The sequence below is a fragment of the Astatotilapia calliptera genome, chromosome 13 (genome assembly GCF_964374335.1).
Source record: "Astatotilapia calliptera chromosome 13, fAstCal68.1, whole genome shotgun sequence".
Taxonomy (NCBI): domain Eukaryota; kingdom Metazoa; phylum Chordata; class Actinopteri; order Cichliformes; family Cichlidae; genus Astatotilapia; species Astatotilapia calliptera.
Window position 1 is genome coordinate 5,089,259 of NC_137434.1, and position 18,789 is coordinate 5,108,047.

At 40.9% G+C, this 18,789-nt stretch overlaps 1 protein-coding gene across 1 annotated transcript; it reads right to left on the minus strand.

Moving 5' to 3' along the window:
- Positions 1-1,346: 1,346 nt before the first annotated feature.
- papolg (poly(A) polymerase gamma) lies at positions 1,347-18,767 on the minus strand. The gene is made up of 24 exons (XM_026189480.2): positions 18,404-18,767; positions 17,545-17,703; positions 17,177-17,243; positions 15,830-15,911; positions 14,053-14,162; positions 13,897-13,950; positions 13,567-13,678; positions 13,363-13,452; positions 11,999-12,137; positions 11,833-11,905; positions 9,844-9,964; positions 9,642-9,726; positions 8,950-9,003; positions 7,558-7,677; positions 7,360-7,469; positions 6,206-6,327; positions 5,974-6,131; positions 5,688-5,848; positions 5,307-5,497; positions 5,146-5,229; positions 4,982-5,041; positions 4,793-4,896; positions 4,557-4,657; positions 1,347-3,323 (listed from the first exon to the last, which is right to left on the minus strand). Exons 1-24 carry the CDS (start codon positions 18,418-18,420, stop codon positions 3,148-3,150), a joined length of 2,550 nt encoding a protein of 849 aa, XP_026045265.1. The 5' UTR covers positions 18,421-18,767; the 3' UTR covers positions 1,347-3,147.
- Positions 18,768-18,789: the final 22 nt, after the last annotated feature.

The window sequence follows — 18,789 nt, forward strand, 5'->3', positions numbered from 1 at the left end:
ACTTAGAGGATCAAAGCAAAGTTATTATTGTTGTAGTACCAGTATCAATCCGATACCACTACCAGCATTGGTATTTATACTTTAATCAGCCCAGCTCCAGTGTTTTCTCTGCTGTTTTGTAGTTGATAGTGTAGGCAATTGGCTATTCTTTATTGAATCTGCAGCTCAGAAAAACATCTGGTATTTGTTCATGACTTTTTTAGCTTTAGAGTTGCCAGTATGCAAGTTCTCAGGTTAAGCTGCCGCACTAAGTCACATTTGCAACCTTTATGACAAGCTGAACGCTCTGTGCAAGCATGAAATTCAAATTGATTTTATATTTCTTCTAGATGATTAAAAAAACAGTACATTTGTGAGAAAGTCTTAGTGAGATTCAAGGTTTTTTAAAGATTACAAATATATTATGTTGAGGAATCAAAATGATGATGGGAAACACAAGGTGAAGGATGAGGTCAGCAGCTAACTTGGGTAAAGATGCTATACCTCATTTTAATATAGTAATGTCAGCATTACACTGCTTCTCACTAAGACAGGATCTGCTTTGTTCATTCCCAGATCTATATTTCAGTTCTTGGACTCCGCTAGAGCAGTTTTGCATCTTATACCAGGCTTTGTTATTATAGTTTCATATTTTCTAATTAGTTTTGATAATCCAGTTCAGTTGTTATATTAGATGTAAAAAATAATAATAATAACAACAATCGTATGGGGTAGTTGCCAGAGGAAAGATTTAGGAAATTGTGTCCCCCCCCCCAATCTAATGATTTTTTTAGTTAACTACTGTAACCTTGGCCCCTTCAGCTCATCTGCTCCCTGACCTGCTTTGGCTTTCTTCCCCATTGCACACAAACAGACTGGATTGTATAGTTACTGGCTCTCATTTATTAATTCTTAGAAGACATTTTTTACTTCAACGATAAACATTTCCAGGAAATCAAACACGGCACATCAGTTATCATCCAATCCCATCGCTCCCATTACGGCGTTGTCATAGGTGTAATTATAAAATTGAGGAAAAAAACAAACCAAACCACAGACAGCACATTGTTTTTAGGGGTTTAATAGGTGTACAGTTGTTTAAAGGAAGTGATAAACACATACAAAAATACCCTTTCAATACATTTTTAGAAACAAACATCTAAACGACCTGTTTTGTTAAATGTTTCTGAACAGTAAAACATGAGTTGTCTGAAACAGAGTGGTGCAGATTCAAAAGACCTACCTGCTATGAATGCTATTTAAAAAATAAGAAAAAAATCAAAAAGAAAAAAAAAAAAATCACATGGTACAAATATGCAAATATAAATAAAGTGATAAGAAAACCCCCAAATAATGAAGAATATGCCTTTTGGAAAAAAAACTGTTCTCTGTACATTTAGTTGGGGAAACTGATGCTAGAAAGCCTATGTCCCAACTGTCAACCTGCTCCAATGAAGAGGGCGCCCCATTAGCATCGCTTTACACTTTACTATGTTTATATTTATATATCCTCTGTACTGAAATCAAATGCAAAGACACCCAGCTTCAAGATGGAGGGTTGGGCAAGGCAAGGCAAGAAAGTAGTTATCTCCCGACCCCTCTCCTCACCACCACCACTGCCACTAGTGGCCCCAGGAGATGCCTTTTAAGAACCTCCACAGGAGGCGCAGAGGGTTAACACCCATATAGAAGGGAATTTTGTCTCTCTCCAACACATAAACACAGCCATCTATGCATGCACGCTCACACACAGTCAACCAGATATGCATGCATACACTCACAACTCTTCAAAAAGCTTCGAACCATCTTTTTTTGTTTTGTTGGGTTTTTTTTTTCTTGTCACAAAGCACCACAAACTTCCCAAAAGGACATGAAATGCACTCACAACCGGGACCTGGTTTTTATAAGGATCACACTTCACAAGCAAAACCAGACCACAGTGAACAGGTGGAGGGGTGTGTGTGTGTTTGGGAGGGGGTCAAGCAGTATTTCCAAACATTTTGTTTAGTCCTCCTGATGGACTAGAGCGAAATTACTACGTGTCAGACAATCAGCCAATCACAGACATAGAAAGCACTTCGGGGGAGGGGGGGGCGGTGTCTAAACCGTTCAACGCTCACTTTTTTGTGTCGGGACACTTTTCTGACATCTAGGGATTGAACGAACGTGAGCAGAAAAAGTCAGCCTTCTTGTCCAATCAGAGACGGACGGGTGCGACACTGAAGCTCAGACAAATAGAACTATAAGCGTCTGTGGCACTTTGATATGGTTCTGGTGACCGTTCCTGTTGTCATGACAACATTTTCTTGCCCTTACCAGCCCCTGAGAAGCTCTTGTGTTGCCCAAGATCATTTGCGCGCCTACACCTGGAGTCCATGCTGGTCCAATGAGCTGTGGTTTTAGTATCCAGTCACATCCAAGCACACCCTCATTAAACCCTCCCTGCAACCTATGCAGTATCTACTGAAGATATCCAGGGCACTGGACAGTTTGTTTTTGGACAAGCAGTAGAGAAAACAAAGAAAAATTACATTTTTTTTTAATATACTTTTTTTCCCCATTTTTAGATAAAACTACAATAGAATGGTCAAAAGTTTTAACGGTGATCTTTTGCTCCTTTTTAAGACAAAAAAAAGTTATGTACATCAACATTTACTGTACAGGTTTCTGTTGAGGACAAAAGAAAATGAAGGAGTAAAAGAAAATCAGCATACACCAGAAATGTGTGTAGCAAGTGCTGATAAATGATCAGGGCCTTTTTTTTTTTCTTTTTTTTTTTTTTAAACTGGAAAAAAGGAGACGATGAAATAGAAGGACAGCATGTTTTCCTCTTGTAATGTGTAGATTTCTAAACACAGAGTTAAGAAGAAGAAAAGAAAAGAACAAAAACCTGCTGCTTTAGTTCTCGTGTCATATCTCCGAGACTGCGGGAGGGGGGTTAAACTCCCCTCTGGCTGTGAGTGTGTGACAGCAATGGCCGAATCCCCTATCCACTGGCAAGACTGTAATCTCCAAGTCTGAGGTGAGGTGTCTGTGCTGCTTCACGCTTCAGACTGACTGACCTGAACGCCGCCGCCTGTCCCTGTGTGAAGTCACGTCCTCGGTGTTTGACTTGACTTAAAGCCCCTCACCTCGGTTATCTGTGTGAATCCAGTCTTTGTTGGCAGTTCAAGCTATATGGATTCTGGCCTTTTCTGTTTCTTTCAGCCTTTTGGCCTGTTCCTCCGACGATGGGGAGTGGGGTCTCTTGGAGGCTGCTCCGTTCAGAGGGTCGACTACTCGACTCACTAGCGTGGGGATGGAGCTGCCGATGGGAGGCACCACATGTTTGGATGTCACATGTTCTACAGAGAGAAAGATTGGGACAGAAATGGTGAGTTTTTCCACTAGCCTTTGTATTGTATCTTAGCTTAGCATGTGCTAACAAACTAATGGAGAAATTATGCAATACATTTGGATCTTCATTAATGGATAAGATAAAAAAAAAAAAAAATCACTTTCTTATATACACACAATACAATCTAATAGATCACAAAGAGTAAAATCTTACTTGACCAACTCAACATCGTAAAGGAAAGCAAAACAAAGCTCTGCTTTTACTTTAAAATGATATGGAAAATGTGGTGTTTAGTGGGGCAAATCAGAAACGCAGCAGGTCGCTAAAGAACACCTGTAGTGAGCAGCACTGCAGATGCACGAGTGTGGTTTGCGATTAGCAGCACTGACGCGTCACCAAAGTCGACAGCTGAGCGGCGCGATGGAAAAAACATCTGAACTAATGTAGTGTGCATCACTCAGAAATGAGTGCAAGATCACCGTTCTGGAGGTCACAATTAATTCTAGGACAGCTGCTGGTAATGTAGGCTGAGGTGATGGTTACCATTTAAAACAAATGCTGTGCTGTAGTGCGGCTTTGGGGTTTGTTACTGCGTTTGCTCCAGCCATTACATGCTGGTTCATAAGTATTTTGTCGAAAAATCTTTAATCCAATGCTACTGCGAGCTGAAAAATAAAAGAATTGGTTGAAGTTGCCTAACCTCATTTTTTTATCTGATTAAAAAGGTTGATCTTTTTAAAGGAGTTGTTCATTTTACTTTAGGGCATGTCTTTGATCCAAGAACCAGGGTTGCTAACCCTGATAACACACATCTGGGTTATTTAGCTCTTTAAAATAAATAAATAAATAAATAAAAGCACAGGAGAATTTGATTACAGAAGCTTGATTAAATGATTTGATGCAATTGATGATATATGACCCTATTAATTCTTTGATATTCCACAGGCAGCAGTATGCCATGAGTGTTTTTCAAACAGGTGTCGGATTGTTCTGCCGACCTGTAAATGACCAGATCGCAGGGTGATTAATCTCTTGTCCTTTTAAAGTAAACAAGAAAGGTAAATATAGTCTCTGATAACTGACAGGACGCAGCAGTGACTTTACTTCAGGTTTATTAAAAAGAAAAGAAAAAAAAAATCTTATGGACATCGCTGCCGTTTGTTTGTTGCTTGTAATTTATTTGATTTCTAATTAATGATGTGCAGTTTTATGAAAAGAAGCTATTGAAACAAATACTCACTTGAGCCAATCACAGGAATGGACATGCCCTTTTCCTCGCTGGCAGCAGGAGCGTCTGTGGTGAGGGCGTCCTCAAACACGGGCGGCTTGGGAGGTGTGATACTGCACAGACACGTTGAAAAACAAGCAGGACAACACATACAGCACATCAGAATTGCATCAGTGAAAGCAGCACTTTCAACTACTAAATGTGATGGGAGAAAAACTCCATACATACAAATAACTGATGAAACTCACTTGTGGCGGTTGAGGGCCAGTTTAATGGAATTTTTCACAACACGACAGCTGTTACTGGCAGGGAGAGGCGAGGAGGCATCAGGCAGCTCCATGCTGGGAAGTCTCTGAGGGAGGAAGAACAACAGCAGTGTTAGAAATCACCTCAAGTCTTTTAATAAGTGATTTAACAAGTAAAGATAAAGAACTTGCTTGTGTTCTTGAGGTATCGATGGTTGGAATGGGCTTTGCCTTTGATCCAGCAAGAGAAGTCTAACGAAGAGAAAATGTAATTTGTTTTTATTGCTTTACATTACTGAGAAAATCCTTTATTATTAACAGTTAACAGAGGCAGACACAGCAGCAGTAACACCTACAATGCTGGATGCTTCTCCGTGTGTTTGGGGGTCAGACGAGGGTGGATATGGTTCTTTGAAGGCAGCGTCATCATTTGACACCACCTGCAGCAGCAAAACACAACAGTGTCAGCATCTGGTCCATTCTTTTAAATATGTCAATAAGTTGTCCAAATGCTTACGTCTGTGTTTTTTGGCCTCTTGGCCGGGTCCTCTTGTGTGGGCGAGTGCGGTCTCTTGGAAGGAGCTCCGTTGACTGAGTCCTCCAGGCCGTTGGGCTCCTCTTTGGGGCTGCTGGTGGCGGTAGGCTTTGTGCTGCTGGTGATGGAGCTGCTGGCTGGTGGGGAAGGAGGCTTTGCTTTAAGAGGAGGTTCTTCAGGATGAGGAGGTGATGGAGTTGGGAAATCAAAAGAGGACATGTTAGAGACCAACTTAACAAGTGCACAGTAACACTTTCTGCATTTCCTTAATTAAAGTATTGCAGTTTAAATCGACATTTCTGTTAGGAAGCAAAGTAAAACATGCATTATACACAGTCCCTGTGTGATTTTATTTTAACTCACTTGTACCAATAACAGGGATGGACATGCCCTGGTCTTTAGCTGCAGCAGCAACAGGAGCAGGAAGAGGAGCAGCAACAGCAGCAGGAGGAGCAGCAGCAGGAGGAGCAGCTGCAACAGGTGCTGGAGAACCCTCCACAAAAAGCTGCTTAGGAGGACTGACGCTGCAAAATGAAGAGCAGAAAACATGACAACAATTTGAAGACAACTGTATTCATGAGGTAAAAGGGGATTAGGAAAAAAAGGACAACACTAACAGTAAAAATTACACACAAGTAGTGCATCATACCTGTCGTCTGTGTCAGATGTAGGCTTGGAGGGTTTGCTGGGCGGGGAGTTAAAGGGAGTCCCTGAGTCTGTGTCTCTGGAGCTGTCCAGGTGACTGCTGTCGAGGGAGAGCCGCTTAGAGCTGCCACCATTAGAACTACGGTTCAACTCTGCTATGCTCTGCGGGAGGACAGATTTGTTAAGGAGGAGAACAAACCTAAAAACAAGACAAGCATCGCAGAGCAACATCTTACTCTCTTTTTCTTCTGCACCACTTCAGGAGGCAGGTACTGATGGAGCTGCTTCTTCTTCACATGTGTTGCTTCAATCTTCATCCCATCCTTCAGCATGTTGATGTTGTTGGCTTGTCTGTACACTGATGTGCACAATGTCACGTTAACATTGACAGGACAGACAACCTCTACAGGTGTATATAAATGTTTGTTAAACATATAAAAATCATACAAATAAGCTCCGGTCATTTCTGCCAATTTACTCAGTGAAACACCCGAGATGTATCTGTGGTATGTTTGTGTCCTTTTTTTAATGTTAAAACTCCATTTACACTAAACATAACAACATAACTACAGCAGCAGAAGCACACAACCTACACACCACTATAAACCACAGTAAATGATTGATTGCTAAAGTTGCAAAAACTAGTGTTTTTTAAAATTTTTTAATAACCATAAAAAACCAAACAAACCCAAAAACATCTCCCCCCACTTTACTTTGCCGTCAGCCCATTTTCAGTGGAGAACTGAACTCATCACCTGCGCTTTTGAAAGCCACCAGATTTGTTTGACTCATACAGAAACTTTACGTTTCAGAGCTGTATGTTACACAGCCGCACGAATGATTCATCACACTGTGTGAATCTGAGTAGTAGGATTCAAAAGCCTAGCTAAAAAAAAACAAACAAAAAACAATCTACTTGTGTATTCTGGAAATAAAACGACTGTTTCTGTGTGGATAGGATGGAGAGAGTGTGTGTATGCTCTGTTGGGAAGGACATGGTGCAGCAGTAAAAACATTTTTTGCCTTCGCTTCGGTACCATTACTCTCTTCAGCTTTTGCAAACTGCGGACATAGAAAAGACTATAAAGACTAAGCACAACACGGACATCTCATAGGATCCCTTAAAAAAAAAAACCCCTCAACAACAAACATCTGAACTAAACCTTTGGAAAAAGGAGCTAAAATGTTTGGAAAGGTATTTTCTGCAGCAGTTCCATTCAGTTCATTTATAAACTCACCTGTTTTCCCTGATATATACACTAAAGTAGAGCACATGTTAATGCTGAAAAAAACAAAACAAGCCATTGTCCTTTTTCCTAGAATGTTCGAAAAGATTTAGCAGCAATTTTTCCTTCAGCTCATTTAAAACGCAGAGTGAGGTTAGACCTACCAGTGTCTGTGAAAGACTGGATGTCATATGTCAAGTCTATGTTCACACTCTCTGCATTCTCCACCTTCTTAAAGATGATCCCAATAAACCACATCGACACAAAATCGTTCCTGTTGGAGAAAAACACAAAAAGAGCACGCTCCCTTAGAATATGTCTCGATGTTCTGGTTGAGCGTCTGTGGATGAAGCTGGACTCACTCGTTCCGGTTCTCTTTAGATCCCGGGAATGACTGGGGGTTTACATGAGCCAGGGTAATGTACTCGTTCCTCTCCAGGTTTCCCACCAGAACACGGATCTTTGACTCCACCAGGCCGATCCTGGGGAAAAAAAACAACAACATTAAGACGTGGTCAGGGAGGGTACACCACAAGGCTGTGCTGACAGGCAATGATGTCATCGATCGATGATGGTCACAGTTAAAGGTGATACCTCACCAATCAAGGTGATTTTTATCTATACTTATCTGATGCATGAGAGCCGCATTAAATTCAACCTACAAAGCTGCAGATTCCCGTCAATTCTTCACAGATAACTTATGCTTGCAACACAGCGCGCACACATCTACACTCTGACTCCTGCGTGCTCTGAGGTTGGCGTGTATGTGACGCGGCAACACTGATTCATCAAATAAGAGAAAACAGGAGAATAATTCTGACTGCTCAGCCTCGATTACACTTTCCGCGTCCATGAATCTGGTCTGAACGACGCAAATATGTGCACCCCATGACAGTGGACCCAGGATAACAGTAATGACTGTTATACTACTAATGACAAGTTTGCATGTCAACATACAAACTTTTCTGTGTGTTATAAATGTGACTCTTGCTGCAGCTGCTACGCTTTTTTCCCCTTTGTGTGCATGTATGAGACGTATTGTACGTTATGAATGGTGAACGGCAGCATAATCATAATGGTAGACTTCTCAGGCACCCAGTGGCAATGCAACAGGGGGAAATAGGACGACTACACTATGAAGCAAATCGCCCAGTTACAGTGCACTTGGTACAGTTTTCCAACTGATGTGCAGGACAAACTGTATACGATGGCTGGATATAGTCACTGTAACATCACCCATTAAGTGAAGGCCTGTTTTTGAAGCTTCAAGCTGAGTGTTTTGGCTCTTGCCGCAAATCTCAGAGAAACCTAAGGAAACCGGATGGGGCTCACAATCACAAGTTAGGCCTGCTAAATCCTTGTTTTGGACTTAATCGGACAAAAATGATCATTATACTGTCTTCGATAAGACCTGACACTAGTTGCTGAGACTAAACTCATCAGGAAAGAGTTTACTGAGGTTCTAGATGAAGACCTATACATCTAAACAATTTCACTTTTTGTTTTAAAAAGAACAAAAGTCACACACTTCTGCAAAAGCTTAATTTGTCACACACCGAAGCTACATTCACCTTTTTCATACACACTTTACATAGATGATCCTGTACCATGACTGTAAATACAGATGAAACTAAGCTGGCATGCAAACTGGCAGGCTCAAATGTATCAATTAATATCAAAGACAATGATGGCTGATGGTGATTTACAGATTTAGAGCTCCTGAGCTACTAGAAATCTTGATCTTTGACACTCACCATTCCAAGTGGTTTTCTTCTGTCGATGCACTGGCAGTGAGAACAATGTAATGTCTGCCACAAAAAAAGAAGAAAATAAATAAAGTTAGACAAGTTATGGTCAGAGTTTACCCTGCTTCTCGCCCTGAGACAGCTGGGATAGACTCCACCCCCCCTCGACCCTAAAAAGGATAAGCGGAAGAGAATGGATGGAAGTTATGCAAATAATAAATCCAGAGGTCCTGAAAGACCTCAGGCTTTCACAGAGACTGGTGTTGGTCTGCTGATGCACTACTGTGCAGTCTTAATGATCTTGTACCAATCCTCAATACCACACCGAGGAGCAAAATCCACAGTTTTTGGGCATCGACAGTCCCACCACTGCTCAGGTGACCATTGTAGCTCCAGTAACAGAGCAGCACCAACAGAAAGCCAGCAGAAACTGCGTGTGGGAGGAACATTCATAAACAAAGTGAGTCACCCTAAGTGACCACAGAATGACTCAAATTTGCCCACACCACAGAAACAATAACTTGCTTTTGGGGGGGGGGGGGGGGGGGGGGGGTGTAGAGCAAGTTGCACTAGTTTGTTTCAGCTGCATAAAGCATTTGTGTTTTTTTTAAATATGCACCTGGCAGGGGAGGGGTGTCCCACACAGGTACACTTACATTGCTATCCTCAGGCGGTTTCAAAAGCACAGACAGAGCACTCACTTGTATTTTTGGAAAAAGTTGGGCGGCTCAAACAGTTTGGACCACTCTGCTTTGCCCTGAAGAATCTCATCTGTGACGCTGAGACCTGTTCATGATAGAACGAAGATGGATTTGATGACTCAGCCCTCGTGTACACCCAGTGTAAATTGGAAAACACTGATGAAGTGACTTCGCAGTGCTACGTTGCTGATTCACTCTTTACCGTATTTGAACTCCTCGCTCATGATGGTACGTGTAGACGTGGAGACGTTGTATGTGGAGTTCTGCTGGGGATAGGCAGGTGTGATGATGGGCATCAGGTGATATCTGTCAGCTGGGTTCACCTAGAATTTAAAAAGGTCGATTAATTAAGGAAAGACGCAGCACAGGGGACTCTTGTTGGGTTCTCTGCAGATCAGGGAGCTGTTGCGTCAGTGCACTCCACCCACCGAGCTGAATGAGAAGATCAATTTCACCACAACCCACACCCACACGCACAAAAGCAACATAAAGCTAAAGGTACACACATCCCACCCACCCACACAGTACATCCCAATTCACTCTGCTTGCCTTAAATTTCCCTCATTTGCATTTTTTCCCCTCAGGCAATGTGAGGATGGCGGAATTAAAGAAACTATTTCTAAAAAAACAAAAAATAAATAAATAAATAAAATAAAATGGAAAAAAAAAAGAAAAAAAAAAGGCTATGAGCCATAACTAATCTTTAACATCAAATGAGAGCTATTCATGTTTGCCAGCATTACAAAACACTTGAAATTTTATGTGCACAATGAGCCTTAACACCAGCTGCATGATAAGCATCACCAAATCTGGATTTAGCCTGTCACAAAAGTGGGACACATTCTTAAGTATCCTGCATATGATTGGTTTTACACTGGATACTTGCTTTTCTGTATTTAAGAGAGAGGGGAGGGCCTACGGCCAAATGCCAACTTACCACCAGGAAATAAACAGTTTGTGCTTTTAACAGTCCACACTGTGATGAATGTCTCAGCGTAAAACAAACATGTGGCATGAATAAAATCTAAATGGTATTTTCAGCCTACAGCTCAGCAGTCGCCAAGTGACTGAACGGAAAGGACACCAATATGCAATTAAAAAGTGTTTATTGCTGAAGGCACACAATAAACATGACACAGTAGTTACAAAGGGCTTGAGTGTTTTCAATTAAGGCAAAAAGCATTTAGTTTGAAAAGAGATTTATAAGCAAAGTTATAAAAACAAACATATGACAGCTGGAAAAGGAAAAGACTGAAAGAGACGAGCTGCTCCTGCTCTGACTGTAAGAGAACAGGCTCAATACCCCCTCTCATCAACTCTGCAGCACCCCCTGGTGTAAGGATGCGATCACCTACAGTCATTTTACATTCAAAAACAATTTGTTTTTTTACATCAAAACGCAAAATTAGGAGGCCACGTTCATTTAAAAGCCACCAAACCACCAAATACTGTTCATTAAAAACCACCTAAACTATCACAGGAACAACAAATGTTCAGACGAAAAGATTTTTTTCAAATCCCGAGAAAGTTTGATTAAATGTTCTTTATTTTTACACAGATCCAAGTCATTTATTAATAGCTTCAATGTCTTCTTCAGTTTAAGTAATTTCCCATGGCTCTGTGAGGTTGACAAGATAGAACAGAGTTACATTTGCAAAAAAAAAAAGTCTCAATATGTCCTGAAATATTCTGTACACACACCATTGCCCCACTCAGCCCTACCACTTATGGTACGGTTACCATATGTATACTAGCGCTAGAAGGTACGAAGGGCTTAGTCTCCAAAATAAATGAGACTCCCATAAAAAAAGATTTCAGCTCTATTCTGTATCTAATGCACTTTCTATTGTAGGGGTGTGTTATCTGACAAGACGTCCATGTGGGAAGTCTTCCTTCCTCCAAACTGCTCTGCTCTGGGAGGCCTCCTCCGAGCAGAGTTAAGAGCACTGGAGCTCATGAGTGGGACCCAATCAATGTCGTGGTCACGTGAGGACATAGGGATGAGGAGACATGAAATAAGAGATGTGAAATGTACCTACACACTAGCTGTCGAGCCAAATTTAAAAAACACACCAACAAACTTATCACATCTCCATCCAGATAGCTTTACCAGTGTCTACACAGCAATACATGTGCAAAACAGAGGGCATAACAATACCATAAGAAGGTAAAACACTGGTGTAATACTCACTCTCGGGTCCCACACAGGCAAATTTAAATTACTATCCTCAGGCTGTTTCAAAAGCACCGGATTCGGCCACTCCCTACAAAAGGAAGGTAATGAATGCAGTAAATAAATATATTTGGGCTGTGAGACGCTGCCAAAAAGCAGAAGACGATAAGTTGCAGAATCTCACCATTTAGAGAAAACCAAGAAGAACTTATGGACAAGTGTGGCAGCAACAGCGTTGGGGTAGAGCTGGCAGGTCCTGGCTACCAACATAGCCCATGACACTCCACCCAGAAAGCCCAGCATGTTGGAGTAGATTCCTCGACCTGCAGCCACAGGAAATGTTACAGGTTATTGAGAAGAGCATCACTAACCACTCTGAGTTATACACTGACATGTGAGAAAAACAGGAGGAGCGCTTTTGTAGTAATAATAATAAAAAATTGGATCTATATAGCGCTTTTCAAGGCACCCAAAGCGCTTTACAATGCCACTATTCATTCACTCTCACATTCACACACTGGTGGAGGCAGCTACAGTTGTAGCCACAGCTGCCCTGGGCAGACTGACAGAAGCCAGGCTGCCATATCGCGCCATCAGCCCCTCTGGCCTTATGTGATAGTAAACACAAATGTTTACATAAAGGATTTGCAGACATGTGACCGCTTACCACGTGGCATTAACTTATCGGCCATTTCGGACATGTAATAAGCCTGAAACATAGTGAAAAACCTACACCACATATAGATGAGACACACTATAGCAGCTATGAATAAACAAACAAGTGTATATACTCTCTCAGAGGAAGTGAAACACTTTGTGACAAGCATCTTGCTCGTTATGTGGAGAAACTTGGCAGCGAAGAGCTGAAGATGGATGTTAACTTCCCCTCTCCTGGCGTTCTCCCCAACATCACACCACACGATTTATATCAAACATTATATTGAACGAGATAAACATTCAAACTTTTGTCAACTTGTATATCAGTATTTTGTGTCAAGATGGGTAACAAACTCTAGTTACTGGACTGTAGTCACTGGATCAAGTGGACCACGATATTGATATTGGCACCTCTCTGTGCATTATCCCTTACATTATCAATGGGTCAACGTAGCTCATTTCTGATTAACGACAGTCACACTGAGATGAATTGTTGAGGATATCTGTAATTTTATGTCAGTAAGTGCTGCTGTTATTTCCTGTTTGCTGCCATTTATGGTTGTTCCTGAAACTTTGGATCTTATGTGGGCAGATTCGAACTTAGAACATAAACTCTGGTGATTTGAGAATGTAATCAAAGTTTTGATCAGAGGGAAAGCAGTTAAAAGTCTTTGGACGCTAGAGTCTAATGTTAGCTTGCATGATGTTAGCTTGTGATGTTATATTGTTGTTATGTTATAATAACGCTTATTATGGCCAATATGGCAGCTCTCAAGCGATGTGTGCATGACGCCACGTCCTAAACCTCTATACAGGATACACAACCCAAGTGCAAATAAATACAATAAACGCAAACAACGGCAAACACATAGAAAGTGCAAGCACACATACGTTTTGCCCAGAGTTTGATGGCTCTCAGTGTCAGTCTGAAGTTCTCTTTGTTCGGCACCAGGTACAAAATTTCATCAGTTACTCGACAACCTGTAAGAAAAAAAAAAGGCAGTGTTACAGTTGTGGAAATTACCATTAGGAAAACTTTGGAGATGTGTCAGTTTTAACTTAAAGCCTCAGATCAGCAGTGACCACTGAGCGCACCATTAAGGCTGCGGATACATCGAATGTCCAAGTTTCTCAAGATGGAGTCTCCCCTCAGGTCCAGGTTGTCTGGAATGGATTGTAAGGCCAATCTGGCAAAAAGCAGGTCAATCTGCTCACACAGAGACATAAAACATTAGAGATAAAAATGTTTGCGTCATGGGATTAACCCTTCATACTTGTTGAAATGGGAAACATGACCAAAGCAACATGGCACAAAGTACCCTGCAGCAAGCATGTTACCAACACAGTAGTGTAATTAGTTTACTTTAATCAGTATGCATGCACTGATGTAATCATGATTATCATTTGGGTGACAATGAAACTCACCTCAATTCCATCAAATTTGAATTTTATCACTGGTACAAAAGCATCCTCAACAGCCTTGAGGGAGTAGAGAACAAACAAGAGGCCTCATCAACAACAAAGGACATCTGAGGACACTGTAGGTCAGTCTGCCCCCCCCGCTGTGTCAACAAGACTTACCCTGAGATCTTTAATCTCTTCATGCTGTTTCAATTTCTCAAAGAAAGACTGGAAAAAGTCTGTTCTTTCTACATGCCGTGGAGCCACACATAAGGCATCAATATCAGCTCCTGTAAGGAGGAGTTACTTTGATCAGTGTCATCTGGTTTGATCAGCAGGATAAAGGGTTGATGAATCAAATGATAGTAAAGTTGATTCAGTCAAGATTACATGATAAAACGTTATGGTTTAAAGCACAGACTTAGGAAATACTAAACTAGGTATGTAAACATCCAAAGAAGTTCTGCAACTATTGAGCACAACAGGCCTAATGACTGCTCATGTTTAGTGTAGAAAATGTTATGGTTTAGAGGAAGTAGCAATGTTCAAGGTGACTAAATTACTGAACATTTACATGAGGGGAAAAAAAACCTGCCAAGGGGACTAGAAAGGAAGAACACACAGGGAACATTCAAACCTGAGCAGATTTAACAAAGGAGTTTAAATATTGACCATGTTGATGAAAATGTTTTGATAAACAGTTGGAATTTTTGAATCACTTAAGAGACAATTTGTGGCCAGCATAACAGAAACTGTCGCATCAGTTTGTCGAACAGCAATGCCCTTCCTCTGTTTATTACACAAATTTCAAATATAAATTGAATTTTAGCACTACAATAATAAAATCCGTTGCTTTCTCAGTCTACTTGATGGTGCTATTGGTTTTTTTTCTAGTAAAGTCAGCAGAGGCAACTGTAGGTGTGTGGAAGGAAGTTGGGAAAACATTTTTGTAACACTTTTATAAGAGTGAGACATGAGATTGATGTGACACATGATTTGAAAGTGTCATATGGCAGTAAAATAGAAGAAATCTACAATAGAATTCTACGAAGATCCCAAGATGGAAAAACAAACAAAACCAAAACAAAATCAAACACACTGTGCACCCTTAGCTTAACAGAACTATCTCCAAATTTGCTCAGGATGGTGGAACTTGGGTACGCGATGCTGCAATGTTTGTGACCATAACAGCTCATTATCTCACACAGGACTGGTAACTGCTGTCTCACATTAAAACACCAATGCATAACAGTAGTTCACACGTGATTGCATTAAGTTGGACTAAACTGTAATACAGATCAGGCTGTCATACGTGACATCGCAGGTTTTTAATGACAGCATGTTTGCACTACATTTTCATTCCGCAGCAACTAAAATTACTGAAATGAAAGACAAAGAACTTCATTTGCAGTTTTGCAATATCTGATTGCTCATTACTAAGAAAAATATTTACAATTACAATAATATATCAATATATAATATATTCTGTCCGAGAAAGCAAAAGGTTGAAATATAAAATACTGCAAAGTTTACATGCTAACCAGGTAACTTTAAAAAAATGAGAAGAGTGCAAATCACTATTATACTCTTGTATTTAAATAAAGATTTTACCCTTTTGTCACACTGGCCAGCTGTTTAAAACAATGGCAGACTCAAACCACATTCACACCAGTATTTGTTTACCCAGTTTTCTGACCCCAAAACTAGCCTTTTCAAAACCACTCAATAGCACAGGAACATGACAATGACAGCGACAGCCTTGTGTTTCAGTGCCGTCAGGGAGAGCTGAGCTTTTCAAAAACAATGTTGCACACCTGCTTGTACAGGGTTCTGCAATAGGTGGTAATAATGCTCAGCTAACACGCTCTTTTTGTGCCAAAAGAACCAGCCAATCATCATACACTACAGGTTTCACGTTGACAAGATGTTAAATTATTAGAGTAACAGATACACATACCTTTTGTGTGCACTCCAAGTCGGTATGAACCAAATGTAAATATCTTGCCCCCAACACAGCTAATAGCTGATGGTGGAAGGTTCTGTAGAGCAGAGATAAGAAACTGAAGTCAGTATGACTTTTAAAAAAAACAGAAGAAAGTGTTAGTGTCACTTTAGTGTCTGATTAGACAGTTTAAGATTAAACACTTCATAAAGCACTAAGCCCCATCATCTTCACACAAGACGGGGAATACACTTGGTTGGAAACGTAGAGAGATGCAGACACCAAAGACCATTTGTGCTTTACTGCACAGGTATTTATTATTTTGTAGTGCAGCTGAGTAGTCACAAAAATTGGCAGGCATGTGGATGTCGTCATATGGCTCTGCATATTCGTGGACGAGGAAACTTTAAAGCAAAGATTATACTCTGCTGGTTCAATAGACACCTGTTATTTATTCTTTAAAGGGTGCTTGCGTAGTTGGTGTGTCTGTAGCACAGTGTTTCTGTGGGGTCACAAATAAAGTGCTAAACACGTGGACATCTTCAGTGATACTCATGCATTGTTGATAAAGCTCATTTCAATTGAGCGCTTTCCCCTGTTAATCCAATAATTAATGTCACACAACTATAGAGAGTGGGAAATTCTGTAAAACTCTACAAAAATTTTGCCTAACTCAATAAACAGTTAAAAAAACAAAAAACAAAAACAAGCATTAGACAGTAGAACAGCCCTAGTCTTAAATGGGATTTATGGCCCAGTGGTGGTGGTGCGGTCACTGTCCACTCCAGGCCTGCAGACAGGTTTGTCATCAGCGTAGTGGAGGTAGTGTACAGAGTATGTGGTAGAATTGATCTGTGGGCCACTCTTGCTTGTAAGATTGTTGTTCCTCCAGAAACAGAGAAGATCAAACTTCTGATGCACAAAGAGCTGAAGTGAAACCAAATGTTAAAAAAAAAGAAAAGAAAAAAAGTAGTGCCTACAGTAGCTAGGGTCTGTGTATTTCATGCTGTATTTTTTTTCTTTTTATCTTCGAATTCTTTTTCCACAGTTCACCCGTTCCCAGCGAACTCCACTGTTGCTCCCTTCTCTATTCTGGCCCACTTGTCAACTAATCAAGAGTAGGATGACACATCACCCACTTCCAGCGACAGGCAATCAGGACTTTGGAGGAGTGTGTGGAAGCAAATATGATTTAGGACAGTAGGTTTGGGGTGGGTGAACAACCCCCAAACAGAGATGCGCAAACAGGCAGACAAATTTTTGGGACCGTAAATCTCAGTTCAGCATGACCATAAAATGAACTCTGGGGGTGGAAACTGGTAATAGGGTTAGAAATCATTCAGCTTCCCAAGCAGAACCTACCTTTAACTCACTGATCTCTGCAATCCATTCTTTAACAAAGTTATTCAGCTTCCCAAGAACTGCAAGTCTGAAAAGAAAGACTTTTTAGCTGACACTTCTTTCACAATCCTTCATTTCCACAAATTCATTGAGAGAGTGAAAATGATTTTCACAAGGTCACCTGTCCTAAGAGTTTACATGCCCATGTACATTCACTTAGTTAATGTGCACATCAAATAAAATGCAGACAATAGATATCAGAGAGGCTTAGTTTAAATGCTTATAGCTCTTCAAATCATAGGTTTGTAATCAACATATTCAAAAACTGTATTGTGGTGATTGGTATATTATTAACAAAGAAAGAGGGAGAGAGAACATGCATTCCTCACCTATGGTTGAGTTCTTCTTCATCTTCAAACACTCCAAAAGGTTTCATTGCATCGCAGAGCTTCTTGGTGTAGTGGTGGTCTATTTCTCGTGGGGGCGCGAGGCTAATCGCAGAGGTGATGCCATAGTGTTTCTGAGGCTGCTGCCCACTAGGCATGGTGCTGCGATAAACGTGGTACAACAGATCAAAAAGCAGATACTACACCACCACTTAGCACACTTTTTTAAAGTTTCAAGCTCAGTAAGAACAAGACATGAACCATTCCCCAACGCGTTAACAAGACTTTAATAAACACCAGTCGGGTTTTGCAGTTAGCTTGTTCTGTTGCCGCGAACACTATACTGTGTAAACACTCCACAGACAGCAACCTGATTAAATCACATCTCCCACACACAGCAAGCTTTAAATCCATAGTTGTGTGCAATGTCGAACTTGGAAAGCGAGTTGACCAAGACAGCAAATTTAAAAAGTGCCACTATTCAACCTCTCCTTACAGCGTGCGAGCGTTAGCAGAGATGCTACAAACACGACGGGAAGCTAACAATTTGGCTAATTTAGCAAGTTGGCAAAACGTTAGCCGGATGCTACGGAAGAATTGGTTTAAGTAACGACTCGACAGAAAGACATTCTAAAAGTTGTCATTTTCCCAAATAAAACCAACAAGTGGAAACTATGCGGGTATTTTGACACATTTACTCTGCAGTTTCCCACCAGCGACAAAGCGGGACAGCCAGCAACCGAAGGCTGCAGGCCTTGTTGTGACAGTTTGCTAACGTTAGCCTTTAGCCTATTCTTCAGAATAGTCTTAAACGCGGGCAAAATCATTCATGAGGAAAAAATGTGTCACATGCATAACTTACCTTGACATTTCTTTCATGACACTCTAAAAAGCTTGCGCTGTTTTTCTGCTGCAAATCCGTAAAAAACACAAAGAAAGTCAGCAAGTGGAAATGATAACAGCCTCGACCTGATTACAACAATGGTCACTTTCCAGAAAGCAGTTCAAAGCTTCCCAGTGAACCGGAATTAGTTCTTATGTGTGAACATATCGGTTCGTGTCTCTGAAAGAATATTTATATCTAATTAATCCGCAAAAAGCAAGGACGTTTCGGTTTCTATCAGCTAAACACACGTCCAAATGTTATATGGAATTTTTTGAACCCCAAATTACAAATGTGACGGTGTTTGCTGAGACAACTGCGTGCAGCACGCTGAGCAGAAGGCACCGCCTCAGTGAGGCCACAAA

Excerpts from the sequence above, each read along its gene's own strand:
- papolg (XM_026189480.2), bottom strand. Across the intron at positions 13,679-13,896 it reads TCAAATTTGATGGAATTGAG|ATTGACCTGCTTTTTGCCAG; the intron begins GTGAGTTTCATT and ends CTGTGTGAGCAG. Across the intron at positions 4,658-4,792 it reads CTGGCCCTCAACCGCCACAA|TATCACACCTCCCAAGCCGC; the intron begins GTGAGTTTCATC and ends GTGTCTGTGCAG.